This window comes from Aspergillus ochraceoroseus (assembly GCF_002846915.1).
Source record: "Aspergillus ochraceoroseus IBT 24754 chromosome Unknown P175scaffold_1, whole genome shotgun sequence".
NCBI classification, from domain to species: Eukaryota; Fungi; Ascomycota; class Eurotiomycetes; order Eurotiales; family Aspergillaceae; genus Aspergillus; species Aspergillus ochraceoroseus.
Genome location: NW_024468476.1, coordinates 972,023 through 991,658, shown reverse-complemented (window position 1 = coordinate 991,658; position 19,636 = coordinate 972,023). Strand labels below are relative to the sequence as shown.

Genomic DNA, 19,636 nt, shown 5'->3' with positions numbered 1-19,636 from the left:
TCCTGTACAATGCTACCCCATCTCACCTGGTAAGATGGCCTGAAAACACAGCCATAGATACACCTCTCCAATGGGTAATTGTAATAGAGAACATTTACCACATGCTAGCCAGACAATACATACAACTCCCGCCAGACTATACTATACGATCAACCCCGAAACAATATATCCAGAAAGCATAGAAAACAGCGTAGAACATGATACAATAATCATCTCATATGACCGTCTGAAGATCAATCAAAATCAAAAAAAAAAAAAGGATTGCCATCCTAGTACTCCGGATATGGTTCATAAGGCATCGCATGCCCTCCCATCCCGGGCTGTCCATATCCCGCCTGCATCCTCATTCGACGATCTATTCCAGTTAGCAAATTCGCCTTCGTCTTATTCTCCTCGAGAGGCGGGGAAAGAGGGGTACCTTTTTCGAAATCGCGCCATCTCTTCATAGTAATCTTGCTGCTGTCAAACTCACCCTCGCCGTCTTCATGGCCCTTATCCTTCTCGCCATCTGTTTTTCGCGTCTCACCCCAGCTGAAGTCGTCAAATTTCCAGTACGCATATGTGGGGAGGATGAAATTCCAGACCGGGAGCGACAGGAGATAAATGAACATCCACAGCAGGTAAACTGGGCGGTGAGCTGTCACGACAATAAGCACTCCCGGCAGACCGAGGATCAGCCCAAGCAAGACCAGAGGAATGATCTGAACGGGCCTCCGAACAATAGACGACACAATAACGTAGATAGTAAATGAGATGGCAGCAGGAAGGACAAGCGTTCCGATCAGTTCGATGAAAATAACAAACTGCATACTAAAGCAGAACGTTCCGCACAGATCACGGACCAAGACCAGTTCCATGAGGTTGTGCACGGTGCTGTTGATCCAACGGCGTCGCTGGGACAACAGAACCATGAATTTGTCCGGGACAATTGTCTTGCAAACCGCCTGGGGCACGAAAATCTGCTTGCGCTTGGGGAAAGTGCGGAGCATGAGCGTAGTGAGATATCGATCCTCGCCTAGGAGTAGCAAATTCTTCGTGTGGAGGGTCTCCACAACATTTTCCGAGTAATGTTCAACTATATCGGGGTTGGCAAGAATTGGAACCCAGTAGTTTTGACCTCCTTTAGGCGATTTGATACGATACATCGAGAAACATCCAGGAAGACACGTAACACCACCGAAAATGGATTCAAAGGCTTTGGACTGATGGTGAGAAACAAAATACCTACAAGCAAATATTAGCGATGACACCAAAAAAAAAAAAAAAAAAAAGAACAAGACGAGAGGACGTACTCGAACACTTGAATCATAGTCACCCAGCTGTCCGTTTTGTTGGCAATCTTCGTCTCACCACACAGACCCATCACGTCGGGGTCCTTCACCATGGCGGAAATCATATGGGTCAGGCTGTCAGGGAAAACCTTGGTATCCGCATCGACCATAAGCACGACCTCGTAAAAGTCCGGCGGTATTCCGGTTACATGCCAAAGCCCGTTGAATATTTCAAACTCAAGCTCAGTCATTCTCTCGTCAAACATGACCTTCTGCAAGAAAGACATCAAAATGATTTGGCTATCACGCTTGCCTCGGTTGCCCGGCTTGGATTGGGTGGCTTCGGCGGGGGTTCCGCTCTTGACAATAATCATCATCGGGACGCGCTGCTGTTTCTCTGGGGGGAAGACGGAATCCTGACCATAATCGTAGAATCCAGCATAGACCTTGGCCATGTTATGACGCTTGGAGCCCGTGGCAACGGCAACGTAAGAGAAGGCTTCGACCTCGTCGACGGGGATGATAGGATCCCGCATCATGCGAAGGACGATTTCCGGCGTAGAGAACTGCTCTCCCTTCCCCTTGATCATACCATCGCAAATCACGATAATGGTCTTGTGGCTGTTGGGATAGTCGGTCATGGCGATGGAATCCAGAGTCGTGCGAATACCGTCTTCACCTTCAGAGTAACAAGTAACCAAGCAAAGCGTGTGAGCCAACGGGAACCCATAGGGCTGCCAATCCGGGGGCGGTTGGGGAACCACCAGTTCATGAATATATCCGGCTGATCCAAGGCCCTCGGTCTCCAGGCCACCCGTTGAATAGCGCGAGTCCTGAACCAGGCTGGTCCTGCTAGCAGAGGGATTGAGGCGAGCCCCGTCGATATTCAGGGTGTTGTTGCTGCCATTATTATGACTTTGCCTATAGAGAGAGTGAGAGGTACCACTAGGGACGAGGCGAGTGGTGGAATTCTGGCTCGCCATCGTGACATACTGAGGCTTTTGTTTGCCACCGTTGCTCACCGTGTAAGGCGTGGAGAAACGGGAAGTGGTCGGCAAGAAACTAGCCCGCTTGCTGGGAGCTAGATTACTGTCCGCCAGACGGGGACCGGGTCGATAGATATCATTGGACCAATCCTCAATTTCCTGCTGCCGGGTTTTCGAATCAGACCCCATGCTCGTTCTCTGGGCCGCCAGTCGAGGGGATATAAACCACTGGAATAGTAACGCGAACGCAAACTTGAGGACAACGATGGACAGGATGAAGATCAAGGCCAAGTAAAGAACGACCTTAGACGCAATACACCCAACCGTGTCCGTATCGATACTGCCGACCTTGATAATTTGAGATAAACACCGGCCGATTTGCTTGTCCTCGCCGGTCTGGAAGTAATAGGTAATATCGACACCCCGAATGTCGGGATTTTCACGCAGCTCATCGAACTTGGACGGGTAGGAAACCTGAGAGGTGTTGAACCAACGGAGAAGGTCCAAATCCAGAACATTCCCGGAGTATACTGCGAGATTTCTGCTCTTGTTCTTCGTGTCCTCCCAGGTGTAGTAGACATCACCCGAGCTGTCTAGAGAGTAGAACGACTGCCGCGCTGATCGAGAAGTGTGGCATGCCCAGCCAGGATAATACGATGTTGTCAGGTTCGGGTCCGAGGAGCCATCCTGATTGAAGGCGCTGCATGGAAAGTACCACGCCAGATCCCCCTTGGAATTAGTTGGCACATCCGACCCATCCGCTAGTGTAATTAACCCTTTGCACGCTCCATTGACCTCTTGGAAGAAGAAGCTTCCGTCTTGGCCCCCATACTTGTGTGGGAGATCATAAAGCACGTTGGAGTTGGCGGGAATCCCAGCCGCGGCCGGATGCTTTGAGCCGGACAAGTCGTAAGCCTCTCCGTGGAAGATCATGTAACCACTGCCAATTTCATTGACCTTCAAGCGCGTTGGCGGGCTTCCACACACCGTCGCGGTGAAACCGAAGGTGAGGAAACCAACAAACGCGGCTATCATTAGAATGATACTGATGAGACCAATCTTCTCACGCCATGCACTTCGCTGGGCCTTTTGTGGCATCCCAAAGCATTTGAGGAGGAAGTCCGGCGCCCAGAAGGTAATGACTGCGCAGTAAGTCGTCCACGGGCTAGGTGGTCGCACTTGTTCCAAGGCCTCCTGCCTCCGTCTTTCGGCGGCGGCCTCCTTCTTGGAGATCTTTCGCGAACCTTTCCGTTTCTTGGACCGACGTCGACTTGGGACCCGCTCCATCGGCTTGTTCACATTGCCATGCGCACCGTACAGGGCGTCTTTGCGCTGCTTCGACTCCATACTCTGGGAGCTATTTGTCTCCCCATCTCCTTCGATCAGCGGCTCCGCCCCCGTCGTCGAATTATAAGGGGGCATGTTCGGGGTTCGTTGGGGGTAGTGGTAGTTGGCGGGATTGGAATCGACCCGATTGCGTTCCGGCTTCACCATACTCTTTTTCCGAGTAACCGCCTCGCCTGTCTCGCCCCTTTCCTCGTCGACATCGCCCCGGGTTCGGGAACTGTGTCTTCGGTGGTGTCGGTGATGTCGATGTGTCGAAGTTGGGCTCGTAGGATCCGTCTTTCCCGATCCCGATTCCCGTCGCCGCCTCCGTGAAGGTTCTCGGAATGCAGAGCGTGTTTCATCCCTCTGTGGGGAATTCTTCCCCGGCCGCTGAGGCAAAGACATGGTGGTTCTATTTTAAGTTCCCGAGGCATGTCAGTATCTTTGCCCTGTCACAACGAACAGTTCCGATGATGTGTGCACATATCCCATTTTCAGTCGATTGGATTTAAAAGCAGGACTAACCTTAACTCAGCATAAGCGATGCCAGAATAAACAGACCCCTAAATGCGACTTCAGCAACCCCTCCTCAGAGAAGTATGTGCGGGTCCTGATGATCGATCCAATATCGATCAAAATGGGGCAGTGCGAAAACGTCCAGCTAGATATTAAATATTAAACGAGCGCAAAATACATGTATTAGGTTGCTATGCGAAAATCGACTGGTTAGGCTCTGAACAAAAAACGACACGAAATAGCGCAACAGTCGAGCAAAACCAACAGCAACGAGCGACCGACCTGACCAACAGGCTAGAGAATTCTGCTGATCAAGTCAAAGATGACAGGAGGATAGGAAACGAGAGGAGATGATGGAGAGGGTAGAAGAGCGATGTGAGGCGATGAAAGAAGGGGAATCATCAGCGGGAGCGGAGGTCAGACCAGTGCCAGTCCCTAGTCCGGTTACTATGGCACTACTAAGTACCTATAAGACCAGCGGCCTTGCTTTGGATTACTTCCAGTCCACGATACCTACTGATAGCATCCGATGATTATTTCTCCAGTACCTTAGGTCCTTAAAGGTACCTTAAGGTACTTCTACCTAAGGTAGGTAGGTAGGTATACTAAGTTCAGGGACTGTTTATAATATTGTTTTGCTTTGTGTACTGCCATCTGGAAGTCCTGACCAAGTCACCTATACCTAGTAAGTTAGTTACCTAGGTAAGGTATTGTAAAACCCTGTAATCAACAGTCGGGGTTAAGTGAACCTAACATTAATCCCCACCAATAGGAGTCCCGTAGATGAGCGCATGGCCCACCGACCAGTTCCCATTACGCATCATTTATTGGATAACCGCGGGTGAGACCCATTGAGCTTTAACCTCATTGGGATTAGGGTGCTTTGTCCATCCAATCTCGCATCCGAAGTTGAAACCAAGTACCGAAAATCTTCCTGTCAGCTGGTGTGCCCAGGACCCAGGTAACAAGACAACGAGACAATCTCGTCACTAGGTACCGGACCTATGTACCCTAGGGTAAACTTTGATTATATGCTGGTGACTTTACCCTAGGGTAGCTACCCCTGATATGGATTCAACGAGGATCCGAATTAACCCTAGGAACCCTAATTCTTTCACCAGTGGAATACATGGCATGATCCGAATTCTTATTATAATTACCTAGGTAGAGTACTCTAGTATGTGATTTCACTTCTCAGCCTCACTGGGCTGTATTCGTATTCCAGGTCATAGTTAACCAGCACTTAGGAACTAGAATGTCATGCTTATGCTTACTCCTAAATTAACTATTTATAGATTGATTTTTAGTAGGAGTAGTAGTACAAGGATCTCACATTCTGAGGATTTTTACCACTATGTACCTAGTACGAGAAAGCCCTCGTAATATTGGTACCAGTGCGTACCGGATTACTTGCAGCTGCTCTCCTCCTCCTCTCTGGCAATTGGACCGATTCTTTCTACCAACTCCGATTCATCCAGTCTCACCCCTCTCTTCTTCTTCTTCTTCTTCTTCTTCTTCTTCTTCGTCACCACCTTCGTTCTTATACCGTCGTTCTCAACCTTCGTTCTTAACCTTCGCTCTTAACCTTCGCTCTTAACCTTCGTTCTTATACCTTCGTTCTTATACCTTCGTCTCGGTAGCAGAATCTCATCAAGCCATCAAACTCTTCCCCTCTAACTGAACATTCAATAGTGTCCGTTCCGTTCCCTCTTTGGCGGCTTCCACCTGTACAGTGACCCATCTGTCGCTTGAACGGACCCCTTTCGCCTCCGGTCTTGCTGTCGCCTCTCTCTCAGACATCGCTCGCTCCAAACTGCCCTGTCACAACCTACAGACACCTATCATAACGATCTCCATGTCCAAACTATAGAAACCCCCCCCCAACCCCCCTCCTCTCTCGGTTGTCACCACCTGCGTCCATTCAAGTCTTTCGCTTGAAGATAGTGAGGTGAGGTCTTGATTTAGTGCTTCTTCCACTCGCCTCCATCCGCCATCTGTACTTGATTGGGTGGCGCAATGGCAAGCGCTCAGCCTCTACCGTCTCCTCCCCCCGTATACCTCCCCTCTTCGCCGCCTCATTCCCCGACCCGTCATGACGCTACACCACGAACAACTCCCAATTATGCTTTAAACCTGGGTGTGCAACGCAAGCAACTCCCGGCCTCGACGCCGCTGCCTAAAATTGCTCCGGAAGACCAACCGCCTTCGGTTCCGGTAGTCAGCGTCAATGGGTATCTCGATCAAACACAATTCCGGCCTGCAACGGTCCAGGATCCCGAGCATCAGGCCTCCGCACCACAGCTACCCGAAACGGTCTTTGCCAACTTGTCGCTGGAAGATAGCCCCAAGAAGAATTACAAAAAAGACTCCACCGTGGCTCTACCCCCGTCCAACCCCAGGCCCTATGGACACACCCCAGAAAGCAGTATTTCGTCATTCGCCGTAGATCCTCATGCCCAGGATGATCCCCAGAGTCTCGCAAAAACCAGCGGATCGTCCTTCGAACGCAATGCCCCGCTGGGGAGTCAGAACAGCTCTTCCCGTGGCAGTTTAGATAGTACGGCACAAACCTCGGATAACTATGAACCTTTGCAATACCATCATCGGCCCTACCAAAGCTCTCAAGGAGCGGTACGGTCGACACCGGCATTAGGATTGACCGAGAATTCCCCGGGCGCAAATAATCACCTGGCCGCCAGACGACCAGCGCGCCCACGTTCAGCATATTCTTTTGCATCCGACCTAGGCGGGGAGGGACGTAACAGTTCCCCACAGGCATCTCCTTATCTGCACCCAAGGACGTCATCGAGAAACTCCGGCTCTCCCGATGCCCGACCTGTCTCCTTCGTTGACCTGTTGAACACCCCCTACCCCCAGCCAGGTCCGGTACCGGTTCAACTGGGTAACGCTCGCCTTCGCGCCTCGGTCGGGAATAATGCATCGCTCCTGAGCCATAAGCAAACTTTCGACATGTACTTGGCAAACGTGAAGAAGGCCGACGATCCGGCTATCCAGTACGAATTTGCGGTCTTCATGGTGAATGCGATGCTTGAAATGCCAGAGGATAACATCGATGACGGCAAGCTAGCCGTTTACGGTGAGAAAGCTAATGATATTACCAAGTCCAGCCTCCTGAGAGAGGCCAAGTCAATTTTCCAGCGCTTAGCGGATCGCAGCTATCCCTTTGCCCAGTACTACTTGGCCGATGGCTACGCGTCAGGCTTGTTTAGCAAAGGGAAAGAGGACTATGATCGTGCTTTCTCTCTGTTCATCGCCGCCAGCAAGCACGGCCACGTTGAGGCATGCTACCGTACCGCCCTTTGCTACGAGTTTGGCTGGGGGACAAGGACGGATGGCGCCAGGGCGCAACAATTTTACCGCCAAGCAGCCTCCAAAAACCATCCCGGTGCCCTGCTTCGTATGGCAAAAGCGTGTCTTGCCGGCGACATGGGTCTAGGAAAACGCTACCGCGAAGGTATTAAATGGATGAAGCGCGCGGCGGAGTCGTCCGACGCACAGTACAATTCTGCCCCCTACGAGCTGGGATTGTTTCATGAATCTGGATACGGCGATGACGTTTTCCCTGACCCAGCCTATGCCGCTCAACTGTTTACCAAGTCCGCCGATCTAGGCCATGTGGAGGCCAGCTACCGCCTTGGAGATGCCTATGAGCACGGAAAACTCAACTGTCCTCGAGATCCCGCTCTGAGTATCCATTTCTACACTGGGGCCGCACAAGGAGGCCATCCCTTGGCGATGATGGCGCTCTGTGCCTGGTATCTGGTCGGAGCCGAGCCTGTTTTGGAAAAGGATGAAAATGAGGCATGTGAATGGGCTAAGCAAGCCGCCGAGCTAGGTATGTCTCTCTTATGGGAAAAAAAAAAAAAAAAAACCTAACAAATGCATTTAGGCTTGGCCAAAGCACAGTATGCAGTAGGATACTTTACAGAAATGGGGATCGGCTGCCGACGCGATCCTTTGCAAGCCAACGTCTGGTACGTGAAAGCGGCTGACCAAGGGGAACAACGAGCCATACATCGGATTGCCGCCATTCGAGCCGCAGCAGACGGCGTCACCCCAGCGCAGGCCGCTGAAAGTAATGGACGGGGGCAAAAGGCGAACCGTAAGGCTGGTACGTTTTATGCTTGATCTACTCGCCGGTCCCGACTAACAGCGATATAGACGGCAAGCCGAAAAGATTTGGAATATTTTAGGACCAACTGAACCGTGTCACGTTAAGTGGCTCTCCTAGTTCTGCTGGATGACCTCCAGCTGTTTATACATGCAGAGAATCAATCCCCTCTGCCGGGAGTAATACATAATACCATTTTTGCACCTCCATGGAATAGCACCCTCTGAAGCGACTTTTTTTTTTACCCTCGCACATGATTCGGCATTGTGCGCATTCCTGAAAATGAACGCATTTATATTTTCTTACTATATCACCCAGGCAAAGCCCTTGTTTTTCTGCACCTGCACATAGTATTGTTGGGTTCTTCAAATGCATCATCATATCATGACCCGTTCTGTGGTTTCTCCATTTCTTTCTTTCTGTCAAGAATGTCGGGGCACTCTTTTTACTACCAGGCAAGTCTTGGGTTTTTGTCAAGCATTGGAAAGGATTTGGTCGGAATTCTCTTGCATGCTGTAGGTAGTGATGTGCGAAGTAGAAGCACTTGCAGTTATCTCCAGTTCCTTCGAATCAGATTCCAGGGAGCTACAGGTCGCTTTGGCTGTGTAGATCATTAAATACGGGTTTGCCTTGATTATATCTGACGTATCCAGTGTCTATCAAGCATCGGAGATATGGTACATCCAGGTTATGCCGTGATGGTCAAATATGTATGTCTCACGATAGCTGCCATGTACTAAGAATCTCATCTGCACCGGTGGTCACCAACCTGTACCACTTGTTTTTTTGGTTTACAAGAAGAAATCTCTCCTGTTGATCAAACACTTATCCTGCCAATAGTCACTTATATTATTATTATTATTATTATTTTCAATTTGTCTGGATCCACGTTGCATGATTACTCGTGCTTTCTCTCTCTCTCTCTCTCTCTCTCTCTCTCTCTCTTTTCCATCTCTACCTAATCAAGGGATACCACGCAACGCAACCCGACCAATCTCTCTCATTCCCACCCACCAGAAACCCTCCATCAGAACCCGTGCAACCAGTCCATTCGTGTGAAGATTTTCTCTCTCAAGTCATCCAGCATCCAGCATGCGTTTCTTCAGCACTCTGTTCGTCCTTGCTACCGCTTCCGTGGCCCTTGCAAAGCCCCATCCTTTCCAGGGCAACACCCAGATCTCGTGCATCGGAGTATGTTCTGGTTCCTTGTCGTCATCTGGAATAGAACCCGAGGCAGGGAACGACGTTGGCTGACCCCTGGTGCGATTGCTAGCTTAATAACCGCGCCTGTGATAATTCAACCGTGGGCTTGACTTGTTGTCCTCCGTTGACCTGTGGAAGTAACTCGGTAGGATCTCTTCTCTCCTTCTTCTTGAGGTTCTCGTGTGTGTTGTTTTGCAAGTAGAAGTCACAGTATTTAATATTGATGGATCACAGAGATGTCATTAATTCGTCCATCGCCTGCCTGCTGTTCTTTCCTCCCGAAACAAATCGCGGGATATGGTGGTGAAAGAGCCCAATCGACCAGGATTAGAGGGAAAGAAACATCCGGAGGATGGAGTGGGATATAAAATACCGGAGAACGGAAAGAAAGATGGATGAGAACAAATCGAATGGTATCGAATCCATCGTCTCGAGCCAGCGACAGCGCTATGCCTATACGTTACCGTGTCTGCGGTTGACGGACGAAACCGAACCATGGCTTAGGGATTGGAATTGAACTGAATACTCGACTATACAGCAGACTTCTCATGTATATCAAACGCGTAAACTACCACTGAATCCAAGCTTGGCTCAAGCAGACGGCTTGCAACCATTCCAGCCTTAATGAGGCAATCCTAACCTACTCGGGTACAGGGTACCTACTATCTAACCAAGTATACTCTCGTTAAGGGCACTTAAAAGGATTCCAAGCTAGGTAGAAGAATCTAATCCTCGGTCCAATTTATCCACGTCTGCGATACAGAGTCAGAATAGGAATAGAATCTATAATAATGCAGCTGAATAGATAATCCACACTGGTCAGAATAAACCCTAATACATATCTATATCCTTGATTACATGAATTAGATGATAACATGTGTGTTGGGAACTTGGGATAGCTTCAAGATATATATATATATATATATATATAAAACACGTAATAAAACGTGCTCTACATCGATCATATAAGCATGTACTACCCAAAGGATCCGATATCTCCGATACGTACGAGTATAGCCTCCTCTTCTTCTGAATCAAGAATGTCTGCAAATACGGCGAGGACTCTAGGAGTCTAGTTATATATACAGGTCCCACGTAATATCAGCGGATACATCCGGATGATAGTTAGTTAGCACGTACTGTAGTCCGCGTCCCCCCGTTGTGGCTGACGGATGCACTCCGTAATTCAGGGGAAGAACGCCGTTAATATTACGCTTCTGGTCGAGATGCAATTTCTGCTGAGACATCTCCGCTGGGAAGACGTCCAGAGTCCGATATTGGCGAGGTCGAGACTGAGTTGGGGGAGGGGGGGGGGATCTTTTGCCATCTCTACTTCCAAGTTACGGATAAGCAGGATCAGTCGGGTCTCGGCATTTCAAGTGGAAAAGGGGAGATCATCCGGTATTTGAATAATTGCAGTGGTTACGCCGTACGGTCAGTAAGGAGGAGGCTAAACCTGTACACTTTGTTCAGAACCAGGCCAAGCATCATCTTTAGGGTAGGGACCTGGTAGGCTGGTACCTAGATAGGGGGGGATATGATGATTCCGATCGTGGAGAGGGACAGTACGTGACAGATAGGGTGGAGAGATGTTTCTTTGTTGTTATAACCCCTGTCTCAGTCTCCGTATATTTGAATTAAGAGCTCCAATAATAATAGCCCAGCCTTACCACACCGGGTATGGATGCATCCCAGTAGGCAGCCCACTTTTATCAACTGGTTCTCAAAGTATTATACCAGGATATGGAGGCGTGCACCAAAAGACTTGGGGCGCGCGCTAGTAAGAATGGTATTCAGATTATAATAATACTAGCTGTTTCCATAGTAATTAAATATTTAGATATATCACCCCTAAGCTACCTACTCTGTACTCCTGACCCTATCTAAAAAATAAAGCTATTTATAGTCCTCCCACCCACCTAAAGTACTTTAAGGTGAATAAAATTACTATATAGAGAGTTGCCCCTTTAAATACTTATCTTTCTAATTTCTAGAATTAACCTATTCTTTACCTTCCTAATATTTATTTCTACCTTTTAATTAAATAATCTCTTAAATATACTATATTAAATATTTAATTTATACTTGAATATTCTCCTAAGATAGCTTATTCTATGTATTAATCTATATCTTTTTTATAGTTTTTTTATCCCTAAAAGTACCTCTAGAAGTTATATGCTTCTTAAGCTATATCTAGCAAGATTTAATTATATTAAGATTAGGTAAATTATTAGGCTAATCTAGAAGCTTTTAAATATTATAAATATTATATATTTACTACTAAGTATAGTATTTATATATAGGTACTCTATCTTCTAATATAATAATATTTAGTTACTTAATTTAATATTCTTTTATAAAAGGAATAAGTTTGGGAACTAGAACTTCCTAAAAGAATAATTAGAAAGGTAAAATTAAAAAGATAGGAAGTTAAATTATTTAATATCTATACTAGTTAATACCTCCCTTGCCTTTTTATATAAGTATTCTAGTTTTTTTAGTAAACCTTTATCTAGGTTTTCTACTACCTTTAGGTTAAAGATAAAGCTTATAAAGGCCTAAATTAAGCTCCTATTTTTCCTTTAAGATAGGCTTAAGTTAGTTATTTATTTCTATAATAACCTTATCTACATGCCTTTTATCTTGAGTTATTTCCAGACTATATATATATAAAGGACCTTTCTTATTATAAGTAAAGTATTTCTAAACTATAAAGTCTAAATATTCTTTCTAATACCTTTAAATATAAGTAAGATTATATTAATCTTTAGTTATATACTATATCTAAATAGAGCCTTGTTATTGGCCTAGAATAATACTAGTTTTATTAGTAAAAATAATATTTTTCTAGTCTTCAAGGGTCCAAAATTAATAATTAAGATAAAATTTTAACCTAGTAGTCTTTATTACTTTAGTTAGACTAGGTTTAAATAAAGGTTTTGCAGTAATAAAGCCATATTTCTTTAAAATTTATAAAATAGAAGATAGAGAGATACTAGCTTTAAAAGCTAATATTTCTAAAGATTTTTTATATCCTGCTTAATCTTTATAGATACTATCTAAAATAGATTACTCTATTTTTTTAGATATCTCTTTTAGATAACCAGAATACTTCCTATCTTTAAGATATTCTATTTTTAAGTAAATACTTATTTTAGGATTATATCCATGCTCTTGTGCCTTCTTTATAATATTCTAAACTATTAACTTAGGAATCTCTAATCATGTAGAGATATCCTAAGTTAAATATCCAAGACCCCATAAAATAAGCACTTGAGCGCGTATTTCAATCCCATAGAATCCTAAGCAAGGCATGACAGGCAGGTAGGCAGGCAGGTAGGCAGGCAGGTAGGCAGGCAGGTAGGCAGGCAGGTAGGCAGGCAGGTAGGTAGGCAGGTAGGCAGGCAGGTAGGTAGGCAGGCAGGAAGGCAGGCAGGAAGGCAGGCAGGTAGGCAATATAAAACACCAAGAAGATCATCTTCATGGGTGAAATAGCAGTATGAATAGCATCAAAATAGGTTAAGTAAAGGATTCAAGAGGAAAAAGCAACTAGATATATCTATCTAATCAATTGTCATAATAAAATACTAGTATTATTGTGATCTGAATACCATTCTTACTAGCACACGCCCCAAGTCTTTTGGTGCACGCCTCCGTACCTAGGTACGGAGTACTACGTAGGTATCTATCAAGTACTCTATAACTAATAGTAACTAATAGTAACTAGATAAGGAATTGATTATGGTAGTAGTGGTTATATCTATATGTATTTCCCCTACATAATAGAATCATCAGAACCCCACCGAAGCAGCAAAAGTGGGCCTGAAGGTTTCTGTGCTGTTATGACTTTCCCTGTTCCGGTAGTATTACAGACCCACCCAATTTCGATCTGCAGGCTGATTGGTTTCCCGCTGAGGTTAATTTCCGTCGCCCCACCCACCATCAAGCGATCGTCAAACCAGCATCAGAATTCGGGTTTTCTACACTTTTTTGCCCCTTTTTCTATCTTGGTATTGAAGACGAAGACTCGAATCTCCATCTTCAGCCAATCACCAGCCTCCGCTCCTCTCCCGTCATCGCGGACTTCCAGACCGTCTCATTTCCCACGTCTTTTCCCACATCTTTTTCCCCCCTCTTTTCTCTCGCTTTCTCTTCTCCTTTTTCTTTTCTGTGTTCCCTGAAGATTCATCAAAAAGAGGCCATCGTGCCCATTTCTTTCCTTTCTCACTTTCACGTTTCCACTGACCACCGCTTCACTCGTTTAGCGGGCATTCCTTGCGATTTTATATCACCTCTGAAATCCTACACACGTTCTTCACTTCCGATATAGATATATATATATAGATATATATATTCTCTCACCATGAAGGGTGCTATCCTGGCCACCGCCGCCGCTGTCGTCGGCACGGCGATGGCTGATATTTCGCACTTGCGTCGACATGGTCACGAAGCTTTCCATCAGCGTGCCCTCGCCCAATCCTCTCCTGCTCCTCAGGAGAACTGTGGCTGTACCACCGAGGTCATCACCTTTTGGGGAGAGCCTACTCGTAAGCATCCACCACATTCTCGACTTCCTTCATCTCCAGCTAACGTGGAAATATAGTGGTCCCCGTCTCCGTCGCTCCCACCAGCGTGACGTCTGAGACCAGCGTGACTTCTGCCACCACCGTGACCTCGGAGACCACGACGACCGTCCACTCGACCAGCTACACCACCGTCACCATCGTTGCGACTTCCTCGGAGACTCCCTCCTCCACCGTCGTTCTCCCCACCCCCGGAGTGACCTCCTTCTCGACCACGGGTACCTACACCATCCCCGCTACCACTCTCACCGTCACCGACACCACCACCGTCTGTGGGGCCACCACCACCGAACTGCCCAGCGGGACTCACACCTACGGTGGTGTGACTACCATCGTCGAGACCCAGACTACCATTGTCTGCCCCTATGCCACCGTGAAGCCCTCGGGTACCACCGTTACCAGCGTCATTGAGACCACCACCTACATCTGCCCCAGCGCTGGTACCTACACCATCGCTCCCACCACCACCTATGTTCCCACCAGCACTGTGATGGTCTACCCTACCCCCGCCACCATTACCCCGGGCACCTACACCCAGCCCGAAAGCACCATCACCGTGACTCGCACTGACTACACCTATGTCTGCCCTTATGCCACCAACGAGCCCACCAGCGCCTCTGCGATTCCCACCTCCGCTGCCGTGACCACCCCTGCTGCTGTGACCACCTCCGCCGTCCCCACTACCACCCCCGTTGAGAGCACCACTGTTGAGAGCACTACTGTTGCTACTTCCACTGCTGTTGCCACTACTACTACTACTACTACTACTGCTGCCACCACCACCACGACTGCCAGCAGCAGCAGCAGCAGCAGCAGCTCGACTGGCTCCACCATCCCTACCAACGGCCCCCAGATGGGTATGACCTTCACCCCTTACCTTGACAGCGGAGATTGGATGCCCAAGGACGATATTGCCACCAGAATTGCCAACATCAAGTCCAAGGGCTTCACCCACGTGCGTGTCTACGCAACCGACTGCCACACTCTCGACTACGTGACTGATGCGGTTAAGGCCAATGGCCTCAAGATAATCCTTGGTGTTTTCATCAGTGGCCCTGGAATTGACTCCGGTGCCGAGAATGACGTCGCCAAAATCGTTAGCTGGGCCCAGTGGGATTTGGTTTCCCATATTGTTGTCGGAAACGAGGCCATCAACTCCGGAAAGTGCTCCGCCTCTGTGCTCGCTGGATTCATCTCCGAGTCCAAGGCCAAGTTCCAGGCTGCTGGATACACTGGCCTGGTCACCACTGCGGAGCCCATCGATGTCTGGCTCATCGATGAGAATGCTTCTTCTCTCTGTTCTGTTGTTGACATCGTCGGTGCCAACCTTCACCCCTTCTTCAACAATGCTTTCACTGCTGCCCAGGCCGGTGAGCTTGTTTCCAACCAGATTACCGACTTGAAGAAAGTCTGCTCCGATAAGGATGTCGTTAACCTTGAGACTGGCTGGCCCAACGCTGGTGATGCCAACGGTCTTGCCGTTCCCGGTCAAACCGAACAGACGACGGCTATCAAGTCCCTTGTTGACACGGTCGGCTCTCTCTCCGTCTTCTTCTCCTACTCCGACGACCCCTGGAAGAAGAAGATCAGTCCTAATGACAAGTGGAACGTTGAGACTCACTGGGGCTGCATTGACCAGTTCTAAATACGTCAATAAAGAGAAGTTTAGTTTAGTGAGGCATCTTTTATTCAAGTGGTTTGGAGTTTTCTTTCGTGTGTTGTGTCATCCTGGGATCGGATCTTGGAATGGCCAAGCTTCCATTCTTCGTATACTTCGCTGTTCATGTAGTAGATATAACCTTTTATTATTACCTACGTACCCACTAACTAGGGTTGTACCATGTATCCTTTTGTCTTTCCTTGTTTTTAGTTTGTATATGCTAATTCACTACGGACTTATGACTTACCATCGTACATCTGCTTTAAGCCTCTGTAGACAGACGCGACAATAATGATGATTTCTGCAATGAGTCCTAGTCCTGGACACGAGGGCCTATGGAATTTAAGCATAAACGAGGTCTAGGCAGGAGTGCGGGGGATAACAACTCGTACATCTTTCCCAGGGTGAATTGTGCTCCCATTCAGCCGCTTAGCAGAACAGCAAGATATTATCAACCATAATCCCCTCGCTGTCTTCTCCAGGCAACTAACTGCCTCAAACACTTTATCGGTTTCAGAAATGCCCGCAAGCGGCAAGAGGGGAATGGGTGCCGGCTGAGACTCTTTTCTCATTCTTGTTCCTGCAAAGGAACTCCGTCCTTCAACCTTGCTCATCCCGCGCAAGCCAACCCATTATTTTGCGGCTTAGATGGATGCGCCGTCGCAGGAAAAATGGGGCCTTGCGGTGACCAACCTAAGACAAGCGGAATTCCAGATTTGGGGGAGACATGCCGGGTCGTTGCGCCGGGCATCTCTACAACTGTTACCTAGGCAGGTACAGAGAGAGCTGTCTCACACTAGACACATACTACTCTCCTTGGCGTGCGGCACGGCCCTTGTCCTATTGGAAAAGTGACAGACATAATCTAGTACGTTGTTGCCTCTAAGCTGGTTGAGAAATGGATGGTTCTCTACGGAGTACTCCGTTCGCGATGCCTATCAGATACTAGTTACACACAGCCTCAATTAACGAGGTGTATGACTGGTAAAAGTGTTCCCTTTCTCATGAACATTGAAAAGCCAGAAGTCAAGCTTCTCAGGGTCTCTTGACTCCCGCTCTTGCGTTTCATCTGAGGGCACAGGGAATAGACGCTAAGATGCAGTCCAAAAATACCAGGCGCTTAACCACTTCTCTAAGGATGGCGCAGGACCCTACTTGGCGCTAAGTAGATGCATACATAAAGAGGGGGGTTTCCAGTGAGAACCCGAAGTGAATTCACTTCCTCTTCCCTTCCTGTTTACTCACTATCGCCTAGTATATTTGTTGGCTGCTGTCGAGGGGTGGCTTTTTGTTTGTTTCTTTCTTTTTAATCTGGTAAGAGCCCCAATAGCCTGCCCTGTGAAGTATAGCTAGGTATATACTGACCTAAACAACATTATAGCTTGGAGCAGGATGTGGTTTTATAATAGCATCCCCTGGCGGATACCCACTGCCATGGTCCTTTGTTGGATCATTGGGTTGGCGCTGGCTCTGGGCCATCACTTTTATTACTATTCTTTGAATGATACTATTGTTGGTGACCAAAATAGACAGGCATGGTCCTCGAGAATCGGGACGGGACTTGCATTCTTAACCAAAACCTTCCTGACCACGGCTGTTGGTATTGCTTGTGTCCAGAACCTGTGGTGGATCTTACGATTAACCCCAATGAAATTATCAACCCTGGACTCGATGCTTGACATAAGAGGAAGCATTTTCAATTTCTTTGATCTTCACGTCTGGCTTCGCGGCCCGAATGTGGCTATCCTAGGGTTGATTTCATGGTGAGTATACGGAGTACATCATCACGTTCCTAGTACGAGAGGGCTGGCCGGCTAAGCATAGGACGGACAGGTTGATCCCCATTGTTACGGTTGTCACACCGTCCACTCTCTCAATTCAATCAACAGTGGGATCGAATATGTTCAGCCAGCCAATGCCACAAATCGAGTACACGCTTCTTAAATACTTTACCCTAGATGAAGGTGGTGTATCATCGCCGACTCCCAGTGTCATCCGTCTTGTGACCGGCACCATAATCCAGGGCACAATTCCGAATATCCCAGCACCCGCTATAAATTCTTCATACCAACTGAATTTCACGGCACCCTTGATCCAGTGCACTAATTCCAGCACCAAGGTCAGGGACGATATAACGCATTATGTCCATAACAAGACGCAATTCTATATAGATTATATTGCCTTTTCACCCACCTCGGACAATATCACCTTTGCTCTGGACGAAGTATTCTATTACGACTCCCCGTCAATATTAGCTGCCACGGACAATGGCAACACCTCCGCCGATGTCGCAGATAAGCTAGTTATCGCAGTAAACCCGTATATGACCACAGGCTCAAGAGTGGTGGTCGAATGCGGCATGTACAACGCCTCCTATACGGCCAACTTTGACTACACCAATGGCGAGCAGTCTATTGAAATTGTCGATCTCCATGTCCTCAATCGAGTCCCTAAACACGATTCCCACACTCTCCCGGCTCCTGCCAACGAAAACCAGTTGTTCGCATATACATCCATTATGGATACATTCAAGACTGCTCTAGAAGGATTGTGCTGGGCATCTCCTGACCGTTGCACAGACACCCAGATATACACTTCCTCCCTTGTGAACTCGAAAGAAATCTGGGAGCTCGTGTACGGGGATGAATCAGTGGGGAATGTGTCGTACAGAACATTACCCCGTTTAGTCGAGGTGGCCTCGGAGCTAGGAAGAAACATAACCCTGAGTTTCTTCAGCAACGATTACTTTCTGTACGTTGTTTCTTCTTCTTCTTCTTCTTCTTCTCCTTATTCTACCTACACCTACAACAAATCCTGACTGCATCTAGCCAAAACACAAGTCAAGCCAAAACAATCAATGTCACAGTCTACCAAAACCAAACCAAATACTCATACGCCCAGAGAAACCTCCTGATCGCGTACGGCGTGGCAGTTGTCGTCTCGCTATTATGCGTGATTGCCGGGTTCCTAACAATGGTCGACAACGGCTTCGCATTTACCGACTCCTTTTCGACTATCCTGCGCGCAACCAGGAACTCCGACTTCGACGATATCGTGCCAGTGGCCGCGACAACTGGGGCGGATCCTCTGCCTCGCTCCGTTGCGAAAACGCGGGTTCAATGGATGCCCTCGAGTGGAGGAAGCGAGGGTATTGCTGGCTTGAAGCCTCTCCCGGCTGATGACGACGAGAAGAAGAAATATAAACAGGTCCAGGAGTCGGGTGACGGGCTGATATCGTACAGTAATACGTTGCCGGATGGACGGCGGCAAAAGAACCAGCAGCTGTCTTCTATATCGCGCATCAATGCATCGAGGGACGGATTTATCTAGTAGGTAGATAGATTTCACAGGATATGATGCTGCATACGACCGCTGGATGACTTGGAAATGGTTTATGCAATTGGTGGAAATATATACAAAACTGAACGCAATTATTTACACACGTCACATCACGTCATTTGAAATCGTCCTATTCCCACCCACCGTCCAAGGGCTCTGGATACCGTCTGATCGCAGGCAACGGTGCGCTTGGTGGGATCCATGACGGTTGCACAATGGGTCATTTCGTTGGTGGTTGGGTACATCGTGGTCCAGGCCACGATTTCGTCTAATGTGGCTGTGACCTCGGGCTCGTGAGAAGGGCCTGGGACTGTTGCTGCTGAGGATGAGGATGAGCGCGTCCGACCCTTAGGGTCTTTGCGAGCATTCGGATTAGGGTTGGAGTTGGATTGCTTCGGGTTGAATTGGCGGCTCGTGCGACTTTCCTATCCCAGTGCGCTTGAACGCATTGCCGGCCGTCGTTCGATACTGTCCTTTGATGAAATCCGGGAGGAAGATGGGGCTCGCCAGCACCGAGTGACGCTCCTTGGGATCTCTGGCTGTGGCCCCGAACCGGATGCCTGTGGGACCTGTGTTTCGGCGGTCGTTGTTTGTAACTACGAGAAACGATGAATTGCATT

General features: G+C 47.9%; 5 protein-coding genes across 5 annotated transcripts; 3 read left to right on the top strand and 2 right to left on the bottom strand.

Annotated features, from left to right (window-relative positions):
- Positions 1–269: 269 nt before the first annotated feature.
- On the bottom strand, positions 270–3,988 carry chsF (chitin synthase CHS3; the record flags this gene model as incomplete). The annotated part of the gene is made up of 2 exons (XM_040895718.1): positions 270–1,224; positions 1,293–3,988. The coding sequence occupies 2 exons, from the start codon at positions 3,986–3,988 to the stop codon at positions 270–272; spliced, it is 3,651 nt and encodes a 1,216-aa protein (XP_040755353.1).
- A 2,127-nt stretch (positions 3,989–6,115) lies between these two features.
- On the top strand, positions 6,116–8,248 carry chs3 (putative chitin synthase activator (Chs3); the record flags this gene model as incomplete). Its single annotated transcript, XM_040893371.1, has 2 exons — positions 6,116–7,955; positions 8,010–8,248. 2 exons carry the CDS (start codon positions 6,116–6,118, stop codon positions 8,246–8,248), a joined length of 2,079 nt encoding a protein of 692 aa, XP_040755352.1.
- Positions 8,249–12,603: 4,355 nt separating this feature from the next.
- Positions 12,604–13,011, bottom strand: P175DRAFT_0497082 (uncharacterized protein). The gene has a single exon (XM_040896200.1). It carries the CDS (start codon positions 12,916–12,918, stop codon positions 12,721–12,723), a length of 198 nt encoding a protein of 65 aa, XP_040755351.1. The 5' UTR covers positions 12,919–13,011; the 3' UTR covers positions 12,604–12,720.
- Positions 13,012–13,748: 737 nt separating this feature from the next.
- On the top strand, positions 13,749–15,964 carry btgE (putative cell wall glucanase (Scw11)). Its single transcript, XM_040898727.1, has 2 exons — positions 13,749–13,981; positions 14,038–15,964. The coding sequence occupies exons 1-2, from the start codon at positions 13,798–13,800 to the stop codon at positions 15,660–15,662; spliced, it is 1,809 nt and encodes a 602-aa protein (XP_040755350.1). The 5' UTR covers positions 13,749–13,797; the 3' UTR covers positions 15,663–15,964.
- Positions 15,965–16,820: 856 nt separating this feature from the next.
- Positions 16,821–19,290, top strand: P175DRAFT_011984 (uncharacterized protein). The gene is made up of 4 exons (XM_040892373.1): positions 16,821–16,991; positions 17,059–17,440; positions 17,511–18,428; positions 18,506–19,290. Exons 2-4 carry the CDS (start codon positions 17,070–17,072, stop codon positions 19,005–19,007), a joined length of 1,791 nt encoding a protein of 596 aa, XP_040755349.1. The 5' UTR covers positions 16,821–16,991; positions 17,059–17,069; the 3' UTR covers positions 19,008–19,290.
- Positions 19,291–19,636: the final 346 nt, after the last annotated feature.